This window comes from Nannospalax galili, unplaced genomic scaffold (genome assembly GCF_000622305.1).
Source record: "Nannospalax galili isolate Female #2095 unplaced genomic scaffold, S.galili_v1.0 scaffold538, whole genome shotgun sequence".
Taxonomy (NCBI): domain Eukaryota; kingdom Metazoa; phylum Chordata; class Mammalia; order Rodentia; family Spalacidae; genus Nannospalax; species Nannospalax galili.
In genome coordinates, this window is record NW_008343842.1 from 5,035,212 (window position 1) to 5,052,080 (window position 16,869).

Genomic DNA, 16,869 nt, shown 5'->3' on the forward strand with positions numbered 1-16,869 from the left:
AACAGACATACTCAAAGCAGAGTCTGGAGCCATATGTGTCCTGAGACTGAGGCATAGGGGAGGCTTAGGACCCCATCATTTAATGGGGAAGGGTCTGCAGGCCAACTAGCTGAAACCATGATGCTGGGGGTCTGGGCAGCCTGCTGGCCACTGGCTCCAGTAGCTGCCCACACTGTAGCTAGAGGGATCCCCTGGAAGCCTGAGTCCCACCCTTCGGCTGTATGAAGCCTCTAGCGGCTCCCTCAGATGAAAAACCCTGGCCACTTAGTATCCCCAGGCTACGAGAGATCCTGCTGCCTCTGACTCCAGGCCCTCCACGCCAGCTCTTCTCACACAGATACGTCATCACCTCAGCTCTACATCCCCGTCCCCTTGGCCATCCTCGTCACTTTTTAATTTTTTTTCATTTGTTCTGGGAATGAAACCTAGGGCCTTGTGAACTAGGCAAGTACCACTGAGATATATCCTCAGCCCTCTTAATTTTGAGACAAGACTGAGACAAGTTACCTAGTCTGGCCTTGGAATTGCTCTGTAGCCCAGGCATGCCTTGAACTTGGGATCCTCCTGCTTCAGCATCTTGAGTAGCTGAGATGACAGGCCTGAGCCACCAGTCCCAGACTGTCACTCTATTTAACATCACCCTGTGCCATGCACTCCAGAGCCCCTGGCTTGGATCCTGCTCTCCACATTATGTCCACACTTAGCCTGGGTCCCTTTTAGGACACAGGGACCAAGAGAACTCAGATTCTGTCTTTCTCAGAGCTGAGCCCTTGGTGCCTGCGTCGTCATCAGGCACAGGCACACCTGCTGTTCAGTGCCGACTTACCAAATGTGAAGGAATGAATGAGTGAACAAATGGGTGAATGAGTGAGTGAACAAACGGGGTTAGAGCAGTTGGGACTTCGAAGTAGTCAGGCTTCTATACTAGAGCTCAGTTCCAAAGCTGAAGAGGATGGGAGAGGAGGGGAGGAGGCCCGAGCAGAGACTGAGATGCCAAAACAGTGAACTTAGCACTGAGTCAGGACTGCTTGGCTGGAGGAGACAGTGTGTGGGTGGCAAAGGGGCCACATAACACAAGTACAGATGTGGGCAGTGGAGCTACCCGTGGGGTGTCGCCAGCACCCAGACCTGCAACCAAGCCCCCTGCAGCCTCAACCCACCCCTTCTCCCAAGCAGGCAGTGGCATTAGAGGTGGTAGCGCCAAGCCCTGTCCCCTGCACCTGGATCTCGGTGTTGCCCCCGTCCAGCAGACGGATGGCCAAGCCAATGCTCTCCTGGAAGATCTTCTCGTTCTTTGTGCTAGTGATGAGGTCGCATACCAGCTTGGTGGCCCCCTCCTTGTCCAGCCGGCACTGGGTGGCTGCAATGGCTGACCAGTCCTGGTCCTGGCCTGGAGGGAGATATCAGTATGAGGGAGAGTTTGGGAGCAGGAGCCAGACACAGTAGACCAGGTGAGGTAAGGCGGAGCGGCAGCACTGACCGGAGCCTGTGGGGTCTGGAAGCTCTCCCCAGGAGCTGGACTTGCGGTTCTGCAGGTAGTTTTGCAGCAGCATCTTCCTCAGCTGGTTGCCCTGGGAGGAAGAGAGGAGGCCTTCAGGGGCTGAGGCCCTGCACCCGAGCCCCCGCTCTGGCCCGGTGACACCCCAGCACTCACCCGGTCCCCGTACTTGCTCTTCTTCAGCAGCATCTGCTGCAGCATCCGCAGCACCTTCACGCACAGTTTCTCCTCCGACTCCATGAGGCCCTTGGTGTGCCGGATCAGCCTGGAGTGAAGGCTTCGTCTCAGGGCTGATACCTGCCTGGCTCCAGCCTCGGCCCCTCCCATCCTCCAACACTGGGGCCCTGCCCAGACCTGGGTCACCGCACCCCTGCTCACTTGGACAGGAAGCCCCCACTCTCACAGCGCTGGTAAGCCTCACTGCCCTCCAGGAAGAGCAGCTCAGGCCAGTGCAGCACATCCACCAGCACTGACAGCTCAGCCTGCACCAGGGGCTTCAGCCGCTCCTCCAGGGCCGTGATGATGTCCTGGGGCAGGAGGGCATGGTCACCACTGTCCCGGGATGACCAGGGCACTCCATACCCCCAAACACTACACAGCGCCTATGGGGGAGGGGGGGCACGGCACCCACCTGCAGCTTCTCAATGATGTTCTTGTAGTCCCACTGATTGGCGGTGGGGATGACTCGGGGGAAGGTCCTCGTGGCTGTCTTGTAGTTGGCAGCATTGCGCTGGGCAGTGGTTACACTGCTGGCCCCACTACTGAGCAGGGCGCTGATGTGGGCATCCAGGTCCATGGGCAGCAAGATGGCCCGGCTCTTGGCTATGGGAGAGAGAAAAGTGGGCAGGGTGGATGCAGGTGGTTGGACCAGGCTCAGGATGCCACATGGGGGACAAGGAGGAGAGAGGGAAGACCAGAGCAGGCAGCAGGCAGAGCAGGGGACAGTAAGGGCCAGGCATGGGCTCTGCTCTTGACCCGTTGGGTGTTCTGCCCAATTCCCCTGCCACAGGCATGCACAACCCATCTGCCTCCCTCCTGTCTGGGATTCCTTGCAAGCACAAAGAAAAAAAAAAAAAAAACAGAAAAAGAAAACAACTCTGATTGGCCTGAGTCACTCTGCTGTCTTCCATCAGGAGTCAACTGGGAGGAGAAAACAACTCAACTCTCCCTGGCCCAGATACCAGGTAGACATCAAGAAGGGCTTACAGAGGACCACCTGGAGCGGGTGATGTAGGTGCTTGGGGATAAGGTGCTAAGAGGGCAGGTGTCTGTGGCAAGGGGAGGGAGGGCAGGCAGGGTGCCGTCCAGCATGGACACTTACCCACCATGGCAAGGGTGCGGACACAGGCCTCCACAGACCCCTTGTGTTGCTGCTGAAGCCAGGAACACTCAAGCAGCCTTGTGGTGGACTGCAACAGCTGGACTACAATTGTCTGGTGCGTCTGCAAAAGCCACACGACCCGCTGAGGCTACTCAGCCACCTCCACTAGGCAGCCGGGGCCCAGAAGCTCCACTGTTATGGCATGGCCCTGCCAGTTACAAAGTCACCTCACTCCTTCGGCAGTGAGAGTTGTGACTGTCAGTGACCCTAGACACATCATCGCCAACTGGGCAGGGCAGGGACTCTGCAAATGGGACTGTACTGATGTCGTTCTGGCTCTGCCAGCCAGAGCAGTGACCACACCCACCCTGCTATCCTGTGACCCTACAGACACGTTGGCCTGGAGGGCTCCTGCTGGATACTGTGATGGTTAATCTTGTTAATTTGATAGGATTTAAAATCACCTAGGAGACACGCGTCCGGGTGTGTCTATGAAGGTGTCTGCAGGAAGGCTGCCTGAGTGGGGAAGACACACCCTACACATGAGCTGCACATGCCCAAGGGCTGCAGTGCCAGGATGAATAAAAGGGAGGAAGCGTGTGGCTGGAGATATCTCCAGGGTTCAAAAAAGCACAAGCTGCTCTTGCAGAGGACCTGAGTGTGGTTCCCAGCAGCCACATGGCAGCTACCAACCATCTGTAACTCTGGTTCCAGGGAATCTGAAGCCCTCTTCTGGCCTCCACAAGCATCGCACAGCACGGGCACACTTAGATGCACGCAGGTAAAACACTCACACACATAAAACACATAAATAAATAGATAAGTAGGAGAAATCGGATTTAAAATCACTACTATTCTCCTCTCTGCTGCCCAACTGTGGATGTGATGTGACTTGCTGACATACCTTCCCTACCATGATGGATGGTTTGTGTCCCCTCAAACTGTGAGCCCAAACCCTTCTTGGCTTAATTCGCTTTTTGTAAGCCACTTTGTCAGAGCAACAAGAAGTACTAAAACAGATAGTATTGTTGCTACTGTAATTCCTGACCCACAGAACTAAGTACACACGTCTTTTAAGCTGCATTCGGAGTCATTTGTCACACCGTGCAGATGACTAATGCACTGTGTAACTCGCTGTATCTTGTGTTATAAGCACAGCTCCGTGCTCATTCCCCTATCCCCACACAGGAGACAACTGAAGTGGCCGTGCTGAGCCGTGTGGGCCACTCACCTGCAGTGAGGTGCTGTTCTCTGAGAACGGGGAGCTGAAGAAGGCGCTGATGGTGTCCAGCACCACGGTGAGCACATACTTCTCCAGGGTGGGGTCCGACAGGCGCTTCTCCCGCTTGTTACAGACCTGGGGAGATGACATCCAAGGAGCCCGCGTGAGTCCCTCTGCCCCAGCAGCCCCAGCCCTGGCCCTGCTCCCCCAGGACCCTGGGGACAGACAAGAGCCATGTCCAAGGTGAAGTTCTCAAAGAGCGTCCAGATGTGGTTGCTGGTGTAGATCTCTTTCATCTCCACCTCTGTGTCCACGTAGCAGTGGTTCACAAAGTTCACATAGGCCATTTTCACCTGGGCAGAGTGGGGGAGGCCACTGTCAGCAGAGCCCTGTCCAGGCTGTCCCACCATCTGCACCCAGGGCTCCACTGCCTCTGTCTGTCTCTCCCCACCTTGACTTATTTTTAGATTATGTATATGAGTGTTTTGCCTGCACGTATGTAAGTGTACCCATGCGTGTAATGCCCATGGAGGACAGAAGACAGTGTCAGATCCCCTGGAACTGGAATTACAGGCAGTTGTTACCCACCATGTGGGTGGTGGGAGCTGAACCCAGGTCCTCTGCAAGAGCAGCCAGTGCTCTTAACCACTGAACTATTTCTCCAGCCCCTCCACTGTCTCTTGCTTCCTGTCTTCTTCCCCCCATCTCTCCGCACCTCTGAGTATCCACCCTCTGCTGGCTGCATCAGTCTTCTCCCCACCCTGTACCCTTCTTGCAGCCCCCAAGGGTGCACACCTCCGTGATACAGTCCTCGTGCGTCACCACCGACACCACATCCTCCAGCGGCAGCAGGGAGGTACACTTGATCTCTGTGTACACATTCTTGCCCTCTGCACAGGCGGCCAACAAGTCCACCAGGGAGATGTGGTACATGAGGGGGCTGTGATCCTCCACACCATCTCGGGCCGCCTTCATCATTTCTAGGAGGTGGGCTAGCGAGGCTTTGTCATTGTAGAACACTACCACGTCATCACCTGCATTGGTCAGCTGTGATGGGAGGCCGGCAGGTGTCACACTCCTCAGTACTGCAGTCCCTGTCCCCACACCTCTCCTGTGCTGACCTGAATGAGCTGAGACCAAAACCCCAACCCTTACCTGACACTCAAGAAACTACCACATGCCTAAAGATTTAAATTACGTGTGTATGTATGTATTTGTGTGGGTATGTGCAGGTTCCCAAGATCCAGAAGACGATACTGGGTTCCCTGGAGCTAGACTTATAGGTACTCATGAGCCACTTGACGTGGGTGCTGGGAATTGAACTCAGGTCCTCTGGAGAACAGTATAAACGTTCAACTCTGAGCCATTTCTCCCCAGCCCAGATTTGGAATTTCTGTTTTAATTTGATTTACAGCTTATATAGCTCTGGCTGGCCTCAAACTCACTATATATAGCTGAGGATGACTTGAACTCTCTGGTCCCACCTCAGTCTCCTGAGTGCTAGGGTTACAGGCCTGAGCCATCCCTGAGTTTTGTGGTTCCTTAGCTAATGTGTCAGGCCCTCTACCATCAGAGGCCTTGATCCTGAGACCAGAAAGTGTCCCAAATCCCCTCAGCCTCTCCTTTGGGCTCCACAGCTTGCACTGAACCCTTGAAACACATCCCGCCTCTGTCCTTCGCAGGGAGCCGACTCAGTGAACAACAGTAAACAGGGCCAAGGCGAGTGTTTCGGCACCTAGTGTCTCAATGTGACATTCCCGATACCACTTGTGCTTGTCCCTGTCCTCCCCTGAGCGTCCTGTGAGATGCTCCAGGGAACCACCTGGGTTGGGATCCAAGCTCAGCCTCCATCCTCCACACCTTCAATAAGTGGGCATGTGTGCAGTCCCACTGTGTACCACGCCCAGAGGTTCAAGTTCTCCTGGGCACTGGCCAATTCTGTGAGACCCACAGCTTGAGTTCTCCTGGGGCTGTGGCCTTAGTTCTCCCTCGTCACCCCTCCTTAGCCCCCGGGGCCCACCAGCACCCAACTCTAGCCCTGGGGCCTCCACCAAACTCCCCACAGCCCAGGCTGCCCTTCATCCGCCACCAAGCCCCCCACAGCCCAGGCTGCCCCTCACCTACCACCAAGCCCCCCACAGCCCAGGCTGCCCTTCATCCGCCACCAAGCCCCCCACAGCCCCGGCTGCCCCTCACCTCAGTCATGATCATGTCCTGGCACTTCTTCACATACTTGCCCTCGGCCTTGATGACAGTGTGCAGGAAATCCAGGTACTGCACGTGGCGCCCGTGGGTGGCCAGCAGGTGCACGAAGTGCTGCAGCACTGGCTCGCTGATCTCGGAGCACAGCTGGTAGTTGTTGAAGAAGATGTGCTGCATGGTGTCTGCCTCCAGGAGCTGCGGTGGGCAGGGGTGGGCCATCAGGGAGGGGTGAGGCTCACCAGGGACCCAACCCAGGCAGCCACGCCCCTCACCCCAGGCGTGAGGAAGAGCTGCAGGTGCTTGTGCAGCAGGGCCTGGTTGCCAGGGTTCCCGGTGCAAAACTTCTGCAGGAAATGGTGTGTGTAGCGGAGAATCTCCAGCATCTTGCTGTCACCCTGAGCGGAGGGGAAGACAGGGTGTTGGGCCACCAGTGAGGGACAAACCTCCAGACCAGGATGGAAAAGCCCAGGGGAATGGAGTTGGGGGCAGGGCAGTGGGGTCCAGGCCCAGGAAAGCTGGAGTAGTGTCAAGAGTTACAGGCTGGTCTGGAGAGAAGGCTCAGTGGTTAAGAACCCTGGCTTCCCTTACAGAGGATCTGGGTTCTGTTCCCAGCACCCACATGGTGGCTCACAACCATCTGTAACTCCAGTTCCGGGGGATCTGCTGCCCTCTTCTGGCCCCTGTGGGCATGGCATGACACAGGTATACCTACACACATATAGGCAATACACTCATAGGCATAAATTTTTAAAAAGTAAATACTTTTTTAAAAAGAGTTATAGGCCTAAGAGATGGCTCAGCAGGTAAAGGTGCTTGCCACTCAACCTGAGTTCAACCCCCAGAACCCACATAAAGATGGAAAGAGAGAACTGACTTCACAAAGTTGTCCTCTGACCTCCACACACATGCCAGCACCATGTGCCCCCCCCACACATACACCTACAGTAATAATAAATAAACATTTTAAAGTCAGGGTGCAGCTACAGACAAAATCAGTAAAAGTGAGGGGCTGAGGGTCAGAGGTAGAGATTAAGATGGGAGGGGGAGACCCAGGGAAGGCAGGGTGAGATGTCTGGATGGGGAAGAGGCCACAATTGGGAACATGGATCGGATTAGAATCAAAGTGGGTCAAGATAAGGAGCTAAGGATCAAAGGTTGAGATGGAGCTGATTAGCAGGGCTATCCCAGAGGAGGGGGAAGGAGGCTGGGATCAGAGTTAAAGAGGACAAGGCTGGGTCAAATCAAACTCAAAGGCTGGGTAGCTTGGTGGGCTCTGGTTCAATCCCAGCCCCACAATAGAAAGAAAAAGGTGGAGGATCAAAGGCCAAAGTGAAAGCAGATAGACTTGGAGCCAAAAGGCAAGAGGGCACGGGTGGGTGGCGAGGCGGGCCTTAGGGGCTGGGTCCATCCTGGGTTGGGCCACACAGCCGGGTCACCTTGTCATAGGGGATCTGGAGCAGGTCCAGCATGACTTTATGGGCATCCATGTTCTTCAAAAGCCTCTGTTGCTTCTTCCTCATCTGCTCTCCGACCCCACACATCTTGTTCAACCGCTCCAGGATCTGCAGGGGAGACGAGGGGGAGATGGGAGACCTCTGCCTCCTCTGTAGGGTCCCCTCACAGCCATGGCAGCAGCCACAGAGACAGGACTGGGGGAGTCATGGTTGCCAAGGCTGCTGAGTCAGACCATTCTAGCAAACCAGAGAAGCACTAAAGTCCCATCCCACCCATAAAAGTAAATAGAACAACATGACTGTGAAGTGGAATTTCATTAAATTCCTTCAGCTTTAAAATAACTCCATCCAGACCTGGCAGGGTTGTTTGGAACATGCTGGAAAGCTGGAAGATGTGTGACTGCAGGGCCCAGAGGGGAGAGTTGGGAGAGGCCAGGCTGATACGAGTCCCAGGAACAGGCAGATCTGAGCCAGTTGCAGAGGACCACCCCCACCATCTCCACCCCACCCCCACTCCCCACTACCCCCCAACTCACGCCCTTGACAATCTGATAGTTCTCACTGCTCTTCTCCCCAGGTGACGGCAGAAATCCCTCCTCATCCGAGGGCCGCTGGGTACACAGAGAATGGGGTCGGCCAGTCCCCTCTTTTTGGGGTACCCCGTCTAGCTCCCAGAAACTGACTTACCTCCTTCTTCTCCTTGGCAGTGCCCCCCTCCCCCTCCTCGCCCTTGCTGCTGCCCTTCTTGTCCACCCAGAGCTCCGACTTCTCCACCATCGTCCTCAGCCGGTCTAGTTCCGACTTGATCACCTTGTAGTTCTCTACGTCCTGGGCCGAGATCAGCAGCTGGACCTGCACAAAGAGGGTGGGCCTGGCTCATGGGGCATGCACCCCTCCACACAGAAAGAGTTCCATTTTCTTTCCTAGGCCAGGAAACCCCCTACAGTACCACTCCACCTCCACCTGTCCCTCAGTAGCCCCCCTCCTACAGGAAGCCCTCCCTGATGCCACAGGCCTCCCTCTCCTGAGCTGACATGTTGTCTGGCTGCAGTTATTTAGATTTACGTCACATGCTGCTGTGGCCTGTCACTGACTCACTCAAATGCCAGGCAGGCAGGGAAAAGTACCATGGGGTGGGGTAGGGTCACTGAACCCTGGACTGGCTGGGACTCTGAAGATTGGAGCCAGACTCTGAAGACTAGGGTTCACATGTGGTCCCACCTCCCTCACTTTGGGACTGTGCCTCAATGTCTTCTCTCACAGAGGATTGAGAGGGGTGCTGTGTACTCAGAGTGTTGGATGCAAGCCTGGTTCACAGGGCCTGGTACATCATGGGCACTTGCTAAATGCCAGCCCCAAACATGTTGCATCTCACAGGGCGCTGTCAAGGGGACATGACATCACAGTGACAGACACTGGACAGCTGGGCGAGGGCTGCCTGTGAGCCAGGCTCAATTTGGAATGTTGCAATGCTCAACACAGGTTACACACTCTTGAGTGCCATCCATAGCAAAAGAAATGAGTCAGGGAAGGAGGAGCCATGGGATGCCAAGACTGGATCTTCCCCCAGAAGGGGTCCAGCAAGGCTGAAAGCCCTAAGGTGGGCCCCAATATCCCTGCTGAGCTGTAAGCAGCCAGATCCCCATTTGCACCAGTGCCCAAGCAGGCCTAAGGCCCGGGCCGGACGGGCAGCCCCTTTCACCTGCTTGAAGGTGTGCATGGCCTCTTGGCGCTGGCTAAAGTGCTTGAAGAGAAGCTGCAGGGCTCCAGAGACGAGTGGCGGGTAGTCGTGCATGGTCAGGTGCAGCAGCACACGCAGGAACATGCGGCCGCCCTCGTCATCCACCTCCAGCATGCTGCTGGTCTTCCTGCGGGCACAGACAGGCATGGGTAGGAGCGGATGGGTGAAGGCACAGGCATATGCGGGAGTAGCTGGGCCAGGGCCGAGCTTTCTCTGCCACCAGGGTAGAAAAAGCAGGCCGAGGGTGCTACAAGCATCCACCTTTTCCCACCCATGTGCAGCCACTGCACCGGGCCCCTCAAAGGACCCTCATTCCCCTCTCAATCAAGTCCCTGATGCAGGAATTTTCTGTGTGGGATCCACAGCTCCCCCCGACACACATACACAGTCACCTCTTTATCCTTCCTAATCTCTAAAAACCGCATTTCCTTCAATGAGGAAAAATGAGTGGAGCCTGGTGGGGTTGTCACCAGTAAGAACCACAGATGTTTTCACAGCACCTCAGAGTTGTTGATGGAAATATCATTTACATTCACCACTAGCTAGCGTCCCCACACTAATTACAGCCACCCGTGCGGCCACCATTTAACGTGCTAATAAAAAGCCCACTCACGGCTGTCACTTCCAATTTGCTTTCTTCGATACTTTGATAACTGTATTTTAATGCACTGCTTCTCCTGTAAATCTGTGTGCTTTACTTTATGAATCTATGCTACTGGATTCTTTTGAGACAGGATCTGGCCTTGAACTCACTATGTAGTGAAGGATGACCTTGAATTTCTGATCCTCCTGCCTCTGCCTCCTGAATGCTGGGTTTACAACATCATGCCTGGTTCATGGGGTGCTGGGGATCAAAACCAGGGTCTCAAGCATGCTAGACAAGTACTCTACCAACTGAGCTACATCCCCAGCCCATATTTTATGAATTTGTTAAAACAGAGTTCTGAGAAGGGATCTGCGGGCTGAGCTAGATGCCAAGGAAGGCTGGGCACTAAACGGCAGGGGCTCTGTATGACTCCTCTACCCCAGCCTGGGTGTGGCGAGGGGCATCATACAACCCCCTCCCATCTCTCCCTGCTGTGGGACAGGGGAACATTCTCCAGGCTACCTGACCTGAACTCTACTTCACACAGAGGCACAGCTGCCCTGAGTGAAGGCAGAGAAGTTACCAGAATGACCAGGACCCAAATGAATCCTAGACCATGAGGGTTGGGCAGCAGGGAGGGTCAGAGCATATAGCTGGGGAGGGTCTTCAGGGGGACACAGTGGAGGGAATGGCTAGCCCCCAGCCTCAGGAAACCCAGGCCGTCCTGGAAGAGCTGATATCAAGCCCTGTGTTAACATCCCACCCCAATCCTGAACCTGACCCCACCTCAACCCCAGCCTCACCCCACTCCAAACATGGCCTCTGCTTGCTCTCCAATGCGGTCCAGATTCATATTGGCAGCTGTGGGAAGCAAGAGGGATAGATGAGACACAAGGTACGTCCATTCCGAAGACAGATGGGGAAGCTAGAAGCGCAGTCACAGAGGAATGCCCGAACCAGCCTGCTGCCTGCTCCTGCAGCCCCCTGCCTTTCCCTCTTCTTGTGAAGGTTCAGAGAGGCTGAGAACAGTAGAGTAGCTGGACACCCAGGTCCTGGTCAGTCTCTGAGGGAATGTGACCTTGGTCAAGTCCTAGCCCCCCTTGGGCCTCAGTTTCCCCACTTAAAAAGAGATAGGTTCCTGCTCTTCCCCTCACTGTGGCAATCAAAGGAACCAGGACAACGCAAAGGCATTTGGTGGCTGGAACGGGAGAGGGTGGGGAGCCAGCCCTGAGGTATCCCTAGGTCCCCACCTACAGGCCATGGGAGGCCGCAGGCAGGAAGTGAGACTCACTGGTAGAGTCGAAGGCAGGAGCTGTGCCGTCTGCCCCACTGTCCTGCATGGGGAACACCTCCACAAACTCCTTCTTGAAGACCGACAGCAGGTAGGAGATGCGATAGTCCAGGCGCACGTTGAGGATGAACTGCAGATGGATAGGGACAGTATGAGGCCCACTCTCCATTAGGAGGCCTGCTGCTCCAATAGGGGTGAGGGGACCCCCCTGATGGGCTCTAGTACTCTAACATTTGGGATGCTCTGAGGTGTCACAATAGAACAGTCCAAGTCCTCTCTCCTGGGGTACGCCCAGCTCCTGGTGCCTCCACTCAGCCTACAACAGTGACTGCCCCCTTCCTGTCAGCAGCTTGGCACCCCCCCCCAGGTCAACCCATTCTCCCAGCTGCTCTGCCAACAACCCTCTCAGGGACAGGGAATTGAGATACCAAAGCTCCAGGGTTTGCAGACACCTAGGACTAGCCTCTCTCTTCATGGGGCACAAGGCCCATGGAGCACACAGCCACCCCTCGCCCACCAGGACATAGACATGGCAGCCCCAGCACCCAGAATGAGTCAGCAGAGCCACCCCGACTCTCCTGTCACCTGTGGAGGCCACGCTGTTACTCTCATGCCCTCTGGTGACCAAGGATCCTGTCAGCCCCTCTCAGGGTCTGACTCAGAACACAGATCTGAGGGGGGCTGGAGTCCCCAGTTAATGCCTGGGGTCCAAGGACCACTGGCCCATACACTCATCCTGTGGAACCCTGTGACCTTGAACACAGATGCAAGGCTTCACCCTGCCCTGTTCCCCAGACCTGCTTCTCTCTGGCACCTCCCACGGGCCTGCCCACCGACCTGCAGGATCTCCAGGATCTTCAGTTTGGTCTCCATCACCACTATGTCTTCATTATCCTCGAACTTGCTCCTGTCCAGCGGCTCAGGGGCACCCGCGCCAGCAGGCAGGCTGGGCGCACCAAAGACAGACTGCTTGCGGCTCAGCACCATGGTGGACATCATGTGGCCCACACCCTGGATGGACCGCCGCACGTTCTTGCCTGTGGGTCACAGAAAGGGGTCACCGGAGGGGCCATAGCCCAGCTCTCAAGTGTGATGAGTGAGGCAGATTGACAACTGCAGGCCAACGGCTAAGGAAGGAACAGGACTAACCCAGGAAGGCTGGCTGGGGGTCGGGAGCTTTAAGCCAAAAGCCAAGTTTGGGGAAAGAAAGAGCCAAGGTAAAAATGAGTGATGTGGGAACATGAGCAAATTCTCTTCTCTATGGGAATGCTCTGTCTCCCACTCGCTCCAAGACCAAGTCAGACCCAGGGCCTTCACAGGGCCTTAGGTCCCCGCCCAGGATAGAGGGGACTGGGGCCCAAGAGGCCCCCTGGTGGCAGGGCCAGGAAGCAAGTCGCAGAGGGTACAGGGAAGGAGCTGAGGAGCCAGAGGGCCAAGCCTCACCACCAGACTCCTCATAAGCCTGCAGCATGGCCGGGGGCGCCTGCACGCAGTCGATGATGCCCAGCAGCGTGCGAGTGAGCCGCAGCAGCTCGCTGAAGCTGTAGAAGCCGAAGTAGATGAGATTGTGCGCCAGGCTGACCACCTGTGGAGGGGGCAGGGCACGTGAGCGTGGGCGGGGCTGGTGCATGCAGAGGTGTGGCTTAGAGGGGCTAAGGCAGACAGGGGTGTGGCCTTGGAGTGAGAAGAAGCCGATGCACACAGGCGTGGGTGGGCGTGGCTGGGGGTGTGGCTGGTGCACGTGGGGCATGGTTTAGAGGGAGCAGGGCCAACACATACAGAGGTGTGGCTTGGTGGAGGTGAGACCCTTGTTCCAGGGGTTCAGTGGCTTTGTGTAGTGAGAGGGTCCATGAGGAAGATAAGGTTCTGTGGGGGCCCAGACAGGACAGAGAAAATCAGGGTGAAGAGGTGTCCTGAGGACGGGGTTCACATGAGGGCAAGATGTGGGAAGGATGGGCCCCAGCTGATGGGGTGAGTGCACTGGGGCCAGGCACTGAAGAGGAGCTATCCACTGGGGAGCCCCAGCCACCTGTGTAATTCCCTGGTACTGGTTAGGATCACGAGACCTAGGGGGTAGTAGCCCTACTACCCCCAAGCCCAAGCATCCCCAGTCCACCTCAAAGGTGAGCTTGTTCTTCTCCTCATTGGCAAAGGGCACCGCCTCGCTGACCACGTTGTTGAGGTAATCCTCCACGAACTCCATGGTGCTCGCAAACTTATTCTTCTTGTCATCTCGGGAGGCGTTGAGGTTGGAATCATAGCTGAGGATGGAGGCATGAGGCGGAAGGGTCCCCATGTCCTGCTCCACCATGCGCCTCCCCCTGGCTGGCACCCCACCCTCCAGCCTCTCACTCCTTGATGGTGATGGCGGTGGGGATCTCTGTCCAGAGACGGGCGAACTTGACGGGTGTCACCAGCTCCTGGGGGTCGCGGTCAACGTGCACATGCAGCATCAGGTGGCAGAAGGAGGCCCGGAGGTCGAAGGGCAGCATCTCATCAGCCATGCACAGGAAAAGCAGGTCCACACCCAGCTGCTGGGAGATCTCGTCAATGGCCAGGTACTGGCGGTCCAGACACATGCGGGCAAATAGCTTCAGCTGGTATCTGCAGGGGGGAGGTGGGACAGGGCACAACAGTTGGGGCTGCCAGGCAATTGGCCGGGCCGGGCCTGAGTGAGGACTTCAGGAAATGACAGAGGGCCAGGGTTTCACAGGCAGGACATGGCCTGTGCTGGATAGCTTTAGTGTCAACTTGACACATCTGGGTTGAGGCTGCCTCAACTGGGGAATTGCCTCCATTGGACTGGCCTGTCATGTCTGTGGGGCATCTTCTTGATTACTGAGTGATGTGGGAGGGCCCAGCCCACGGTGGGTGGTGCCACCCCTAGGCAGGTGTTGTATAAGAAAGCAGATTGAGCAGGGGCCAGGGGAGCAAGCCAGTAAGCAGTGTTCCTCCATGGCCTGTTCTAGCTCCTGCCTCCAGGTTCCTTCCCCGAGTTCCTACTTGGGCTCCCTGACGAGCTGTGACCTGGGAGATGTAAGCCAAATAAACCCTTTCCTCCACAAGTTGGCATTGGTCAGTGTTTTGTCACAGCAATGGAGAACCACACTAGAAGATGGCCTAACAGCAGAGGGGAGCCCATCTGAGAGGATGGGCATCTGGGAGTCCCCCAGTCCTGGTGACAGAGGGAAGACATTTTCTGGTTCAGCCAGGACAGGTCCTTACAGGAAGCGGGTGGCTTGGAGAAAGAGAGTGGGAAGAACTGGCTGGTGAAAGGTGTGCGACTTAGATGGGAGATTACAGAGGCTTTGCTCTGCACTGGGTGACATTACACCCTCTGTCTCCTCTGCAAACCTCATTAACACTCGGGGCCCTGGAGCCAGGCCACCTTGCATGTGAACTGTGAATAACCATTTATGGCTGTATAACCTCAAGCAAGTTCCTCACCTCTCTGTGCTTCTATTTCCCAATTTTATAAGGGGAAACAGTAAGATCGACTTCCTAGGGGTGCTGTGAGGTCTGAGTAAGTGATGGGGTGAGGGACTCCCAACAGTGCCTGGAGTACAGCATGTGGTTAGCAGAGCCTTCTGCCCACATTCTCTAAAACAAGCCTGGGCTCACACCCGTAATTCCAGTTCTTGGAAGGCCGAGGCAGGTGGTCAGCCTGGTCTACATAGTGAGACCCTATCTCAAATAATAAGGGCTGGAGAGGTGGTTCAGTGGTTAAGAACACTTGGTGCTCATGCAGATGGCCTGGGTTCTTTTCCCAGCAGCCACATGGCAGCTCACAACAGTCTGTGACTTCTGTTCCAGGGGATCACAGTAAGCACATAACACTTATATACACGCAAGAAAACACTCAGACATAAAAAAAATAAATCTTAAAAAGAAAAGAGTTGGCCAGATAGCTCTGTGGATAAAAGGTGTTTGCTGCCAAGCTTGGAGACCTGAATTCAATCCCCAGGACCCATGTGGTAGGAGAAAACCAACTTTGCAAGTTGTCCTCTGACCTCCATGCAAAAATCCCTAAACACACAAATAAATGTAATCACTAAATTAACAAAAACATTTAAGTCATGTCTGGACACAGGGCAGGTTTCTTAAGAGCCTGACCACCATGGGAATATAGAGGAAAGCTTCCTGCAGGGTTGCAGGGCAGGGACATTGATTCCCACAGAGCCGCTGGAGCTCAGGACAGGGCTGGGCACCTGTAGTAGCTGAGCACATTCTCATCATGGGCATTGCCTGCCCGCGCCTCCTGGGCCAGCTGCCTCACGCTCTTCTCATGATGTTCGTTATTTCTGTCAGTCCACGTGAGCCACACTTCCTCTTCTGAGTATTCGATGCTGAGGTACTCGTGAGACTGGGCCATCTCCTTCACTGGCCGCAGCCTGCAGAAGACAGCTCTGTCATGGGGGGTGCCGCCAGCCACTCAGAGCCCTGATCCAGTTAGGGATGGGGAACTCCAGATAGGCTGGTCACAACCCTGACATGGCCTCTGTGTGGAGTGTAAGCCAGAGCATCTCAGGGCAGGGCCATGCCTCGTTCCCCTCTTGGCCGCCCCCATTCTCATTCTCATTCTCTCTCTCTCTCTCTCTCTCTCTCTCTCTCTCTCTCTCTCTCTCTCTCTCTCTCTCTCTCTCTCTCTCTCTCTCTCTCTCTCTCTCTCTCTCTCTCTCTCTCTCTCTCTCTCTCTCTCTCTCTCTCTCTCTCTCTCTCTCTCTCTCTCTCTCTCTCTCTCTCTCTCTCTCTCTCTCACACACACACACACACACACAAACACATACACACACAGTGCCAGGCAGCATAGGCATTAGACTCCTATCTACAAAGAACAAGGGGGCCAGCACTAGCCTGAATTCCGGAGGGCTAAGCCCTTTAAGGCCACTGGGCTGCTGTCACTCACTCAGTCTGGATGAGAATGTCGCTGTTCTTGGGGTCCAGCACACACTTGCAAATGAGCTCCTGGGTGACAGGGATGGCAATGTGATTGGATACACACAGGTCAGAGAGGTAGTCCAGGAACCTGGGTGGGGCAGTACGGACACAGCCAGGGACTCAGAGGCTGCTGTACAGGTTGCAAGCCTAACCCACACTCTTTCCCAGCTGCCTTTCTTGGGGGTCAGAGGTCGGGGCAGGCACAGGGTAAGATGGATATTCAAAATATTCAATAACTGGTTCAGACAGGTACTGACTCAGTCACCGGAGGGCTTGGGGGTCTCCAGCTGTAATGGGACTTGCACCTTTTGTAGCTAGATTGGGCCAAATTCTGGAGGTGCTGGGGAGGTGGCACACACACAGTGCAGGGTATTCCAACAGGTTAACAACCAGTGGTGGTGGGAAGGAGCAGCATGGGCAGGGTGCACTTTGGGCACCTGGGCTCTCGGTTCTTGCGCACGAGGCTGACGAAGGTCTCCACCTCTGTCTTGGTAATGTGCTTCTCCAGCAGCTTGCGGTTATTGTGAAGCAGGGCAGTGATGGTGTCCTCAGCCAGGATGTCGTAACCAATCTGAGATTGCATCATCCCAAACTGCTTAGCGATGTGCTCCTGGGG

The 16,869-nt window shown here is 55.5% G+C and overlaps 1 protein-coding gene across 3 annotated transcripts in view; it reads right to left on the minus strand.

The window, feature by feature from the left end:
• The window catches only part of Itpr3 (inositol 1,4,5-trisphosphate receptor type 3), a 76,462-nt gene that overhangs the window by 9,334 nt on the left and 50,259 nt on the right, over positions 1-16,869 (minus strand). For all 3 annotated transcript variants that reach the window (XM_029566919.1, XM_029566917.1, XM_029566918.1), the window contains 24 exons: positions 16,691-16,863; positions 16,222-16,341; positions 15,524-15,706; positions 13,668-13,919; positions 13,432-13,576; positions 12,759-12,900; positions 12,153-12,352; positions 11,316-11,445; positions 10,828-10,885; positions 9,400-9,565; positions 8,385-8,549; positions 8,234-8,308; positions 7,680-7,805; positions 6,516-6,638; positions 6,238-6,438; positions 4,837-5,088; positions 4,269-4,394; positions 4,051-4,176; positions 2,820-2,940; positions 2,130-2,320; positions 1,877-2,025; positions 1,655-1,763; positions 1,481-1,571; positions 1,221-1,390 (listed from right to left, as the gene is read on the minus strand). In XM_029566919.1, the coding sequence (XP_029422779.1) occupies positions 1,221-1,390; positions 1,481-1,571; positions 1,655-1,763; positions 1,877-2,025; positions 2,130-2,320; positions 2,820-2,940; positions 4,051-4,176; positions 4,269-4,394; positions 4,837-5,088; positions 6,238-6,438; positions 6,516-6,638; positions 7,680-7,805; positions 8,234-8,308; positions 8,385-8,549; positions 9,400-9,565; positions 10,828-10,885; positions 11,316-11,445; positions 12,153-12,352; positions 12,759-12,900; positions 13,432-13,576; positions 13,668-13,919; positions 15,524-15,706; positions 16,222-16,341; positions 16,691-16,863 (3,594 nt within the window). The remainder of the gene's footprint in view (positions 1-1,220; positions 1,391-1,480; positions 1,572-1,654; positions 1,764-1,876; positions 2,026-2,129; positions 2,321-2,819; positions 2,941-4,050; positions 4,177-4,268; positions 4,395-4,836; positions 5,089-6,237; positions 6,439-6,515; positions 6,639-7,679; positions 7,806-8,233; positions 8,309-8,384; positions 8,550-9,399; positions 9,566-10,827; positions 10,886-11,315; positions 11,446-12,152; positions 12,353-12,758; positions 12,901-13,431; positions 13,577-13,667; positions 13,920-15,523; positions 15,707-16,221; positions 16,342-16,690; positions 16,864-16,869) is intronic.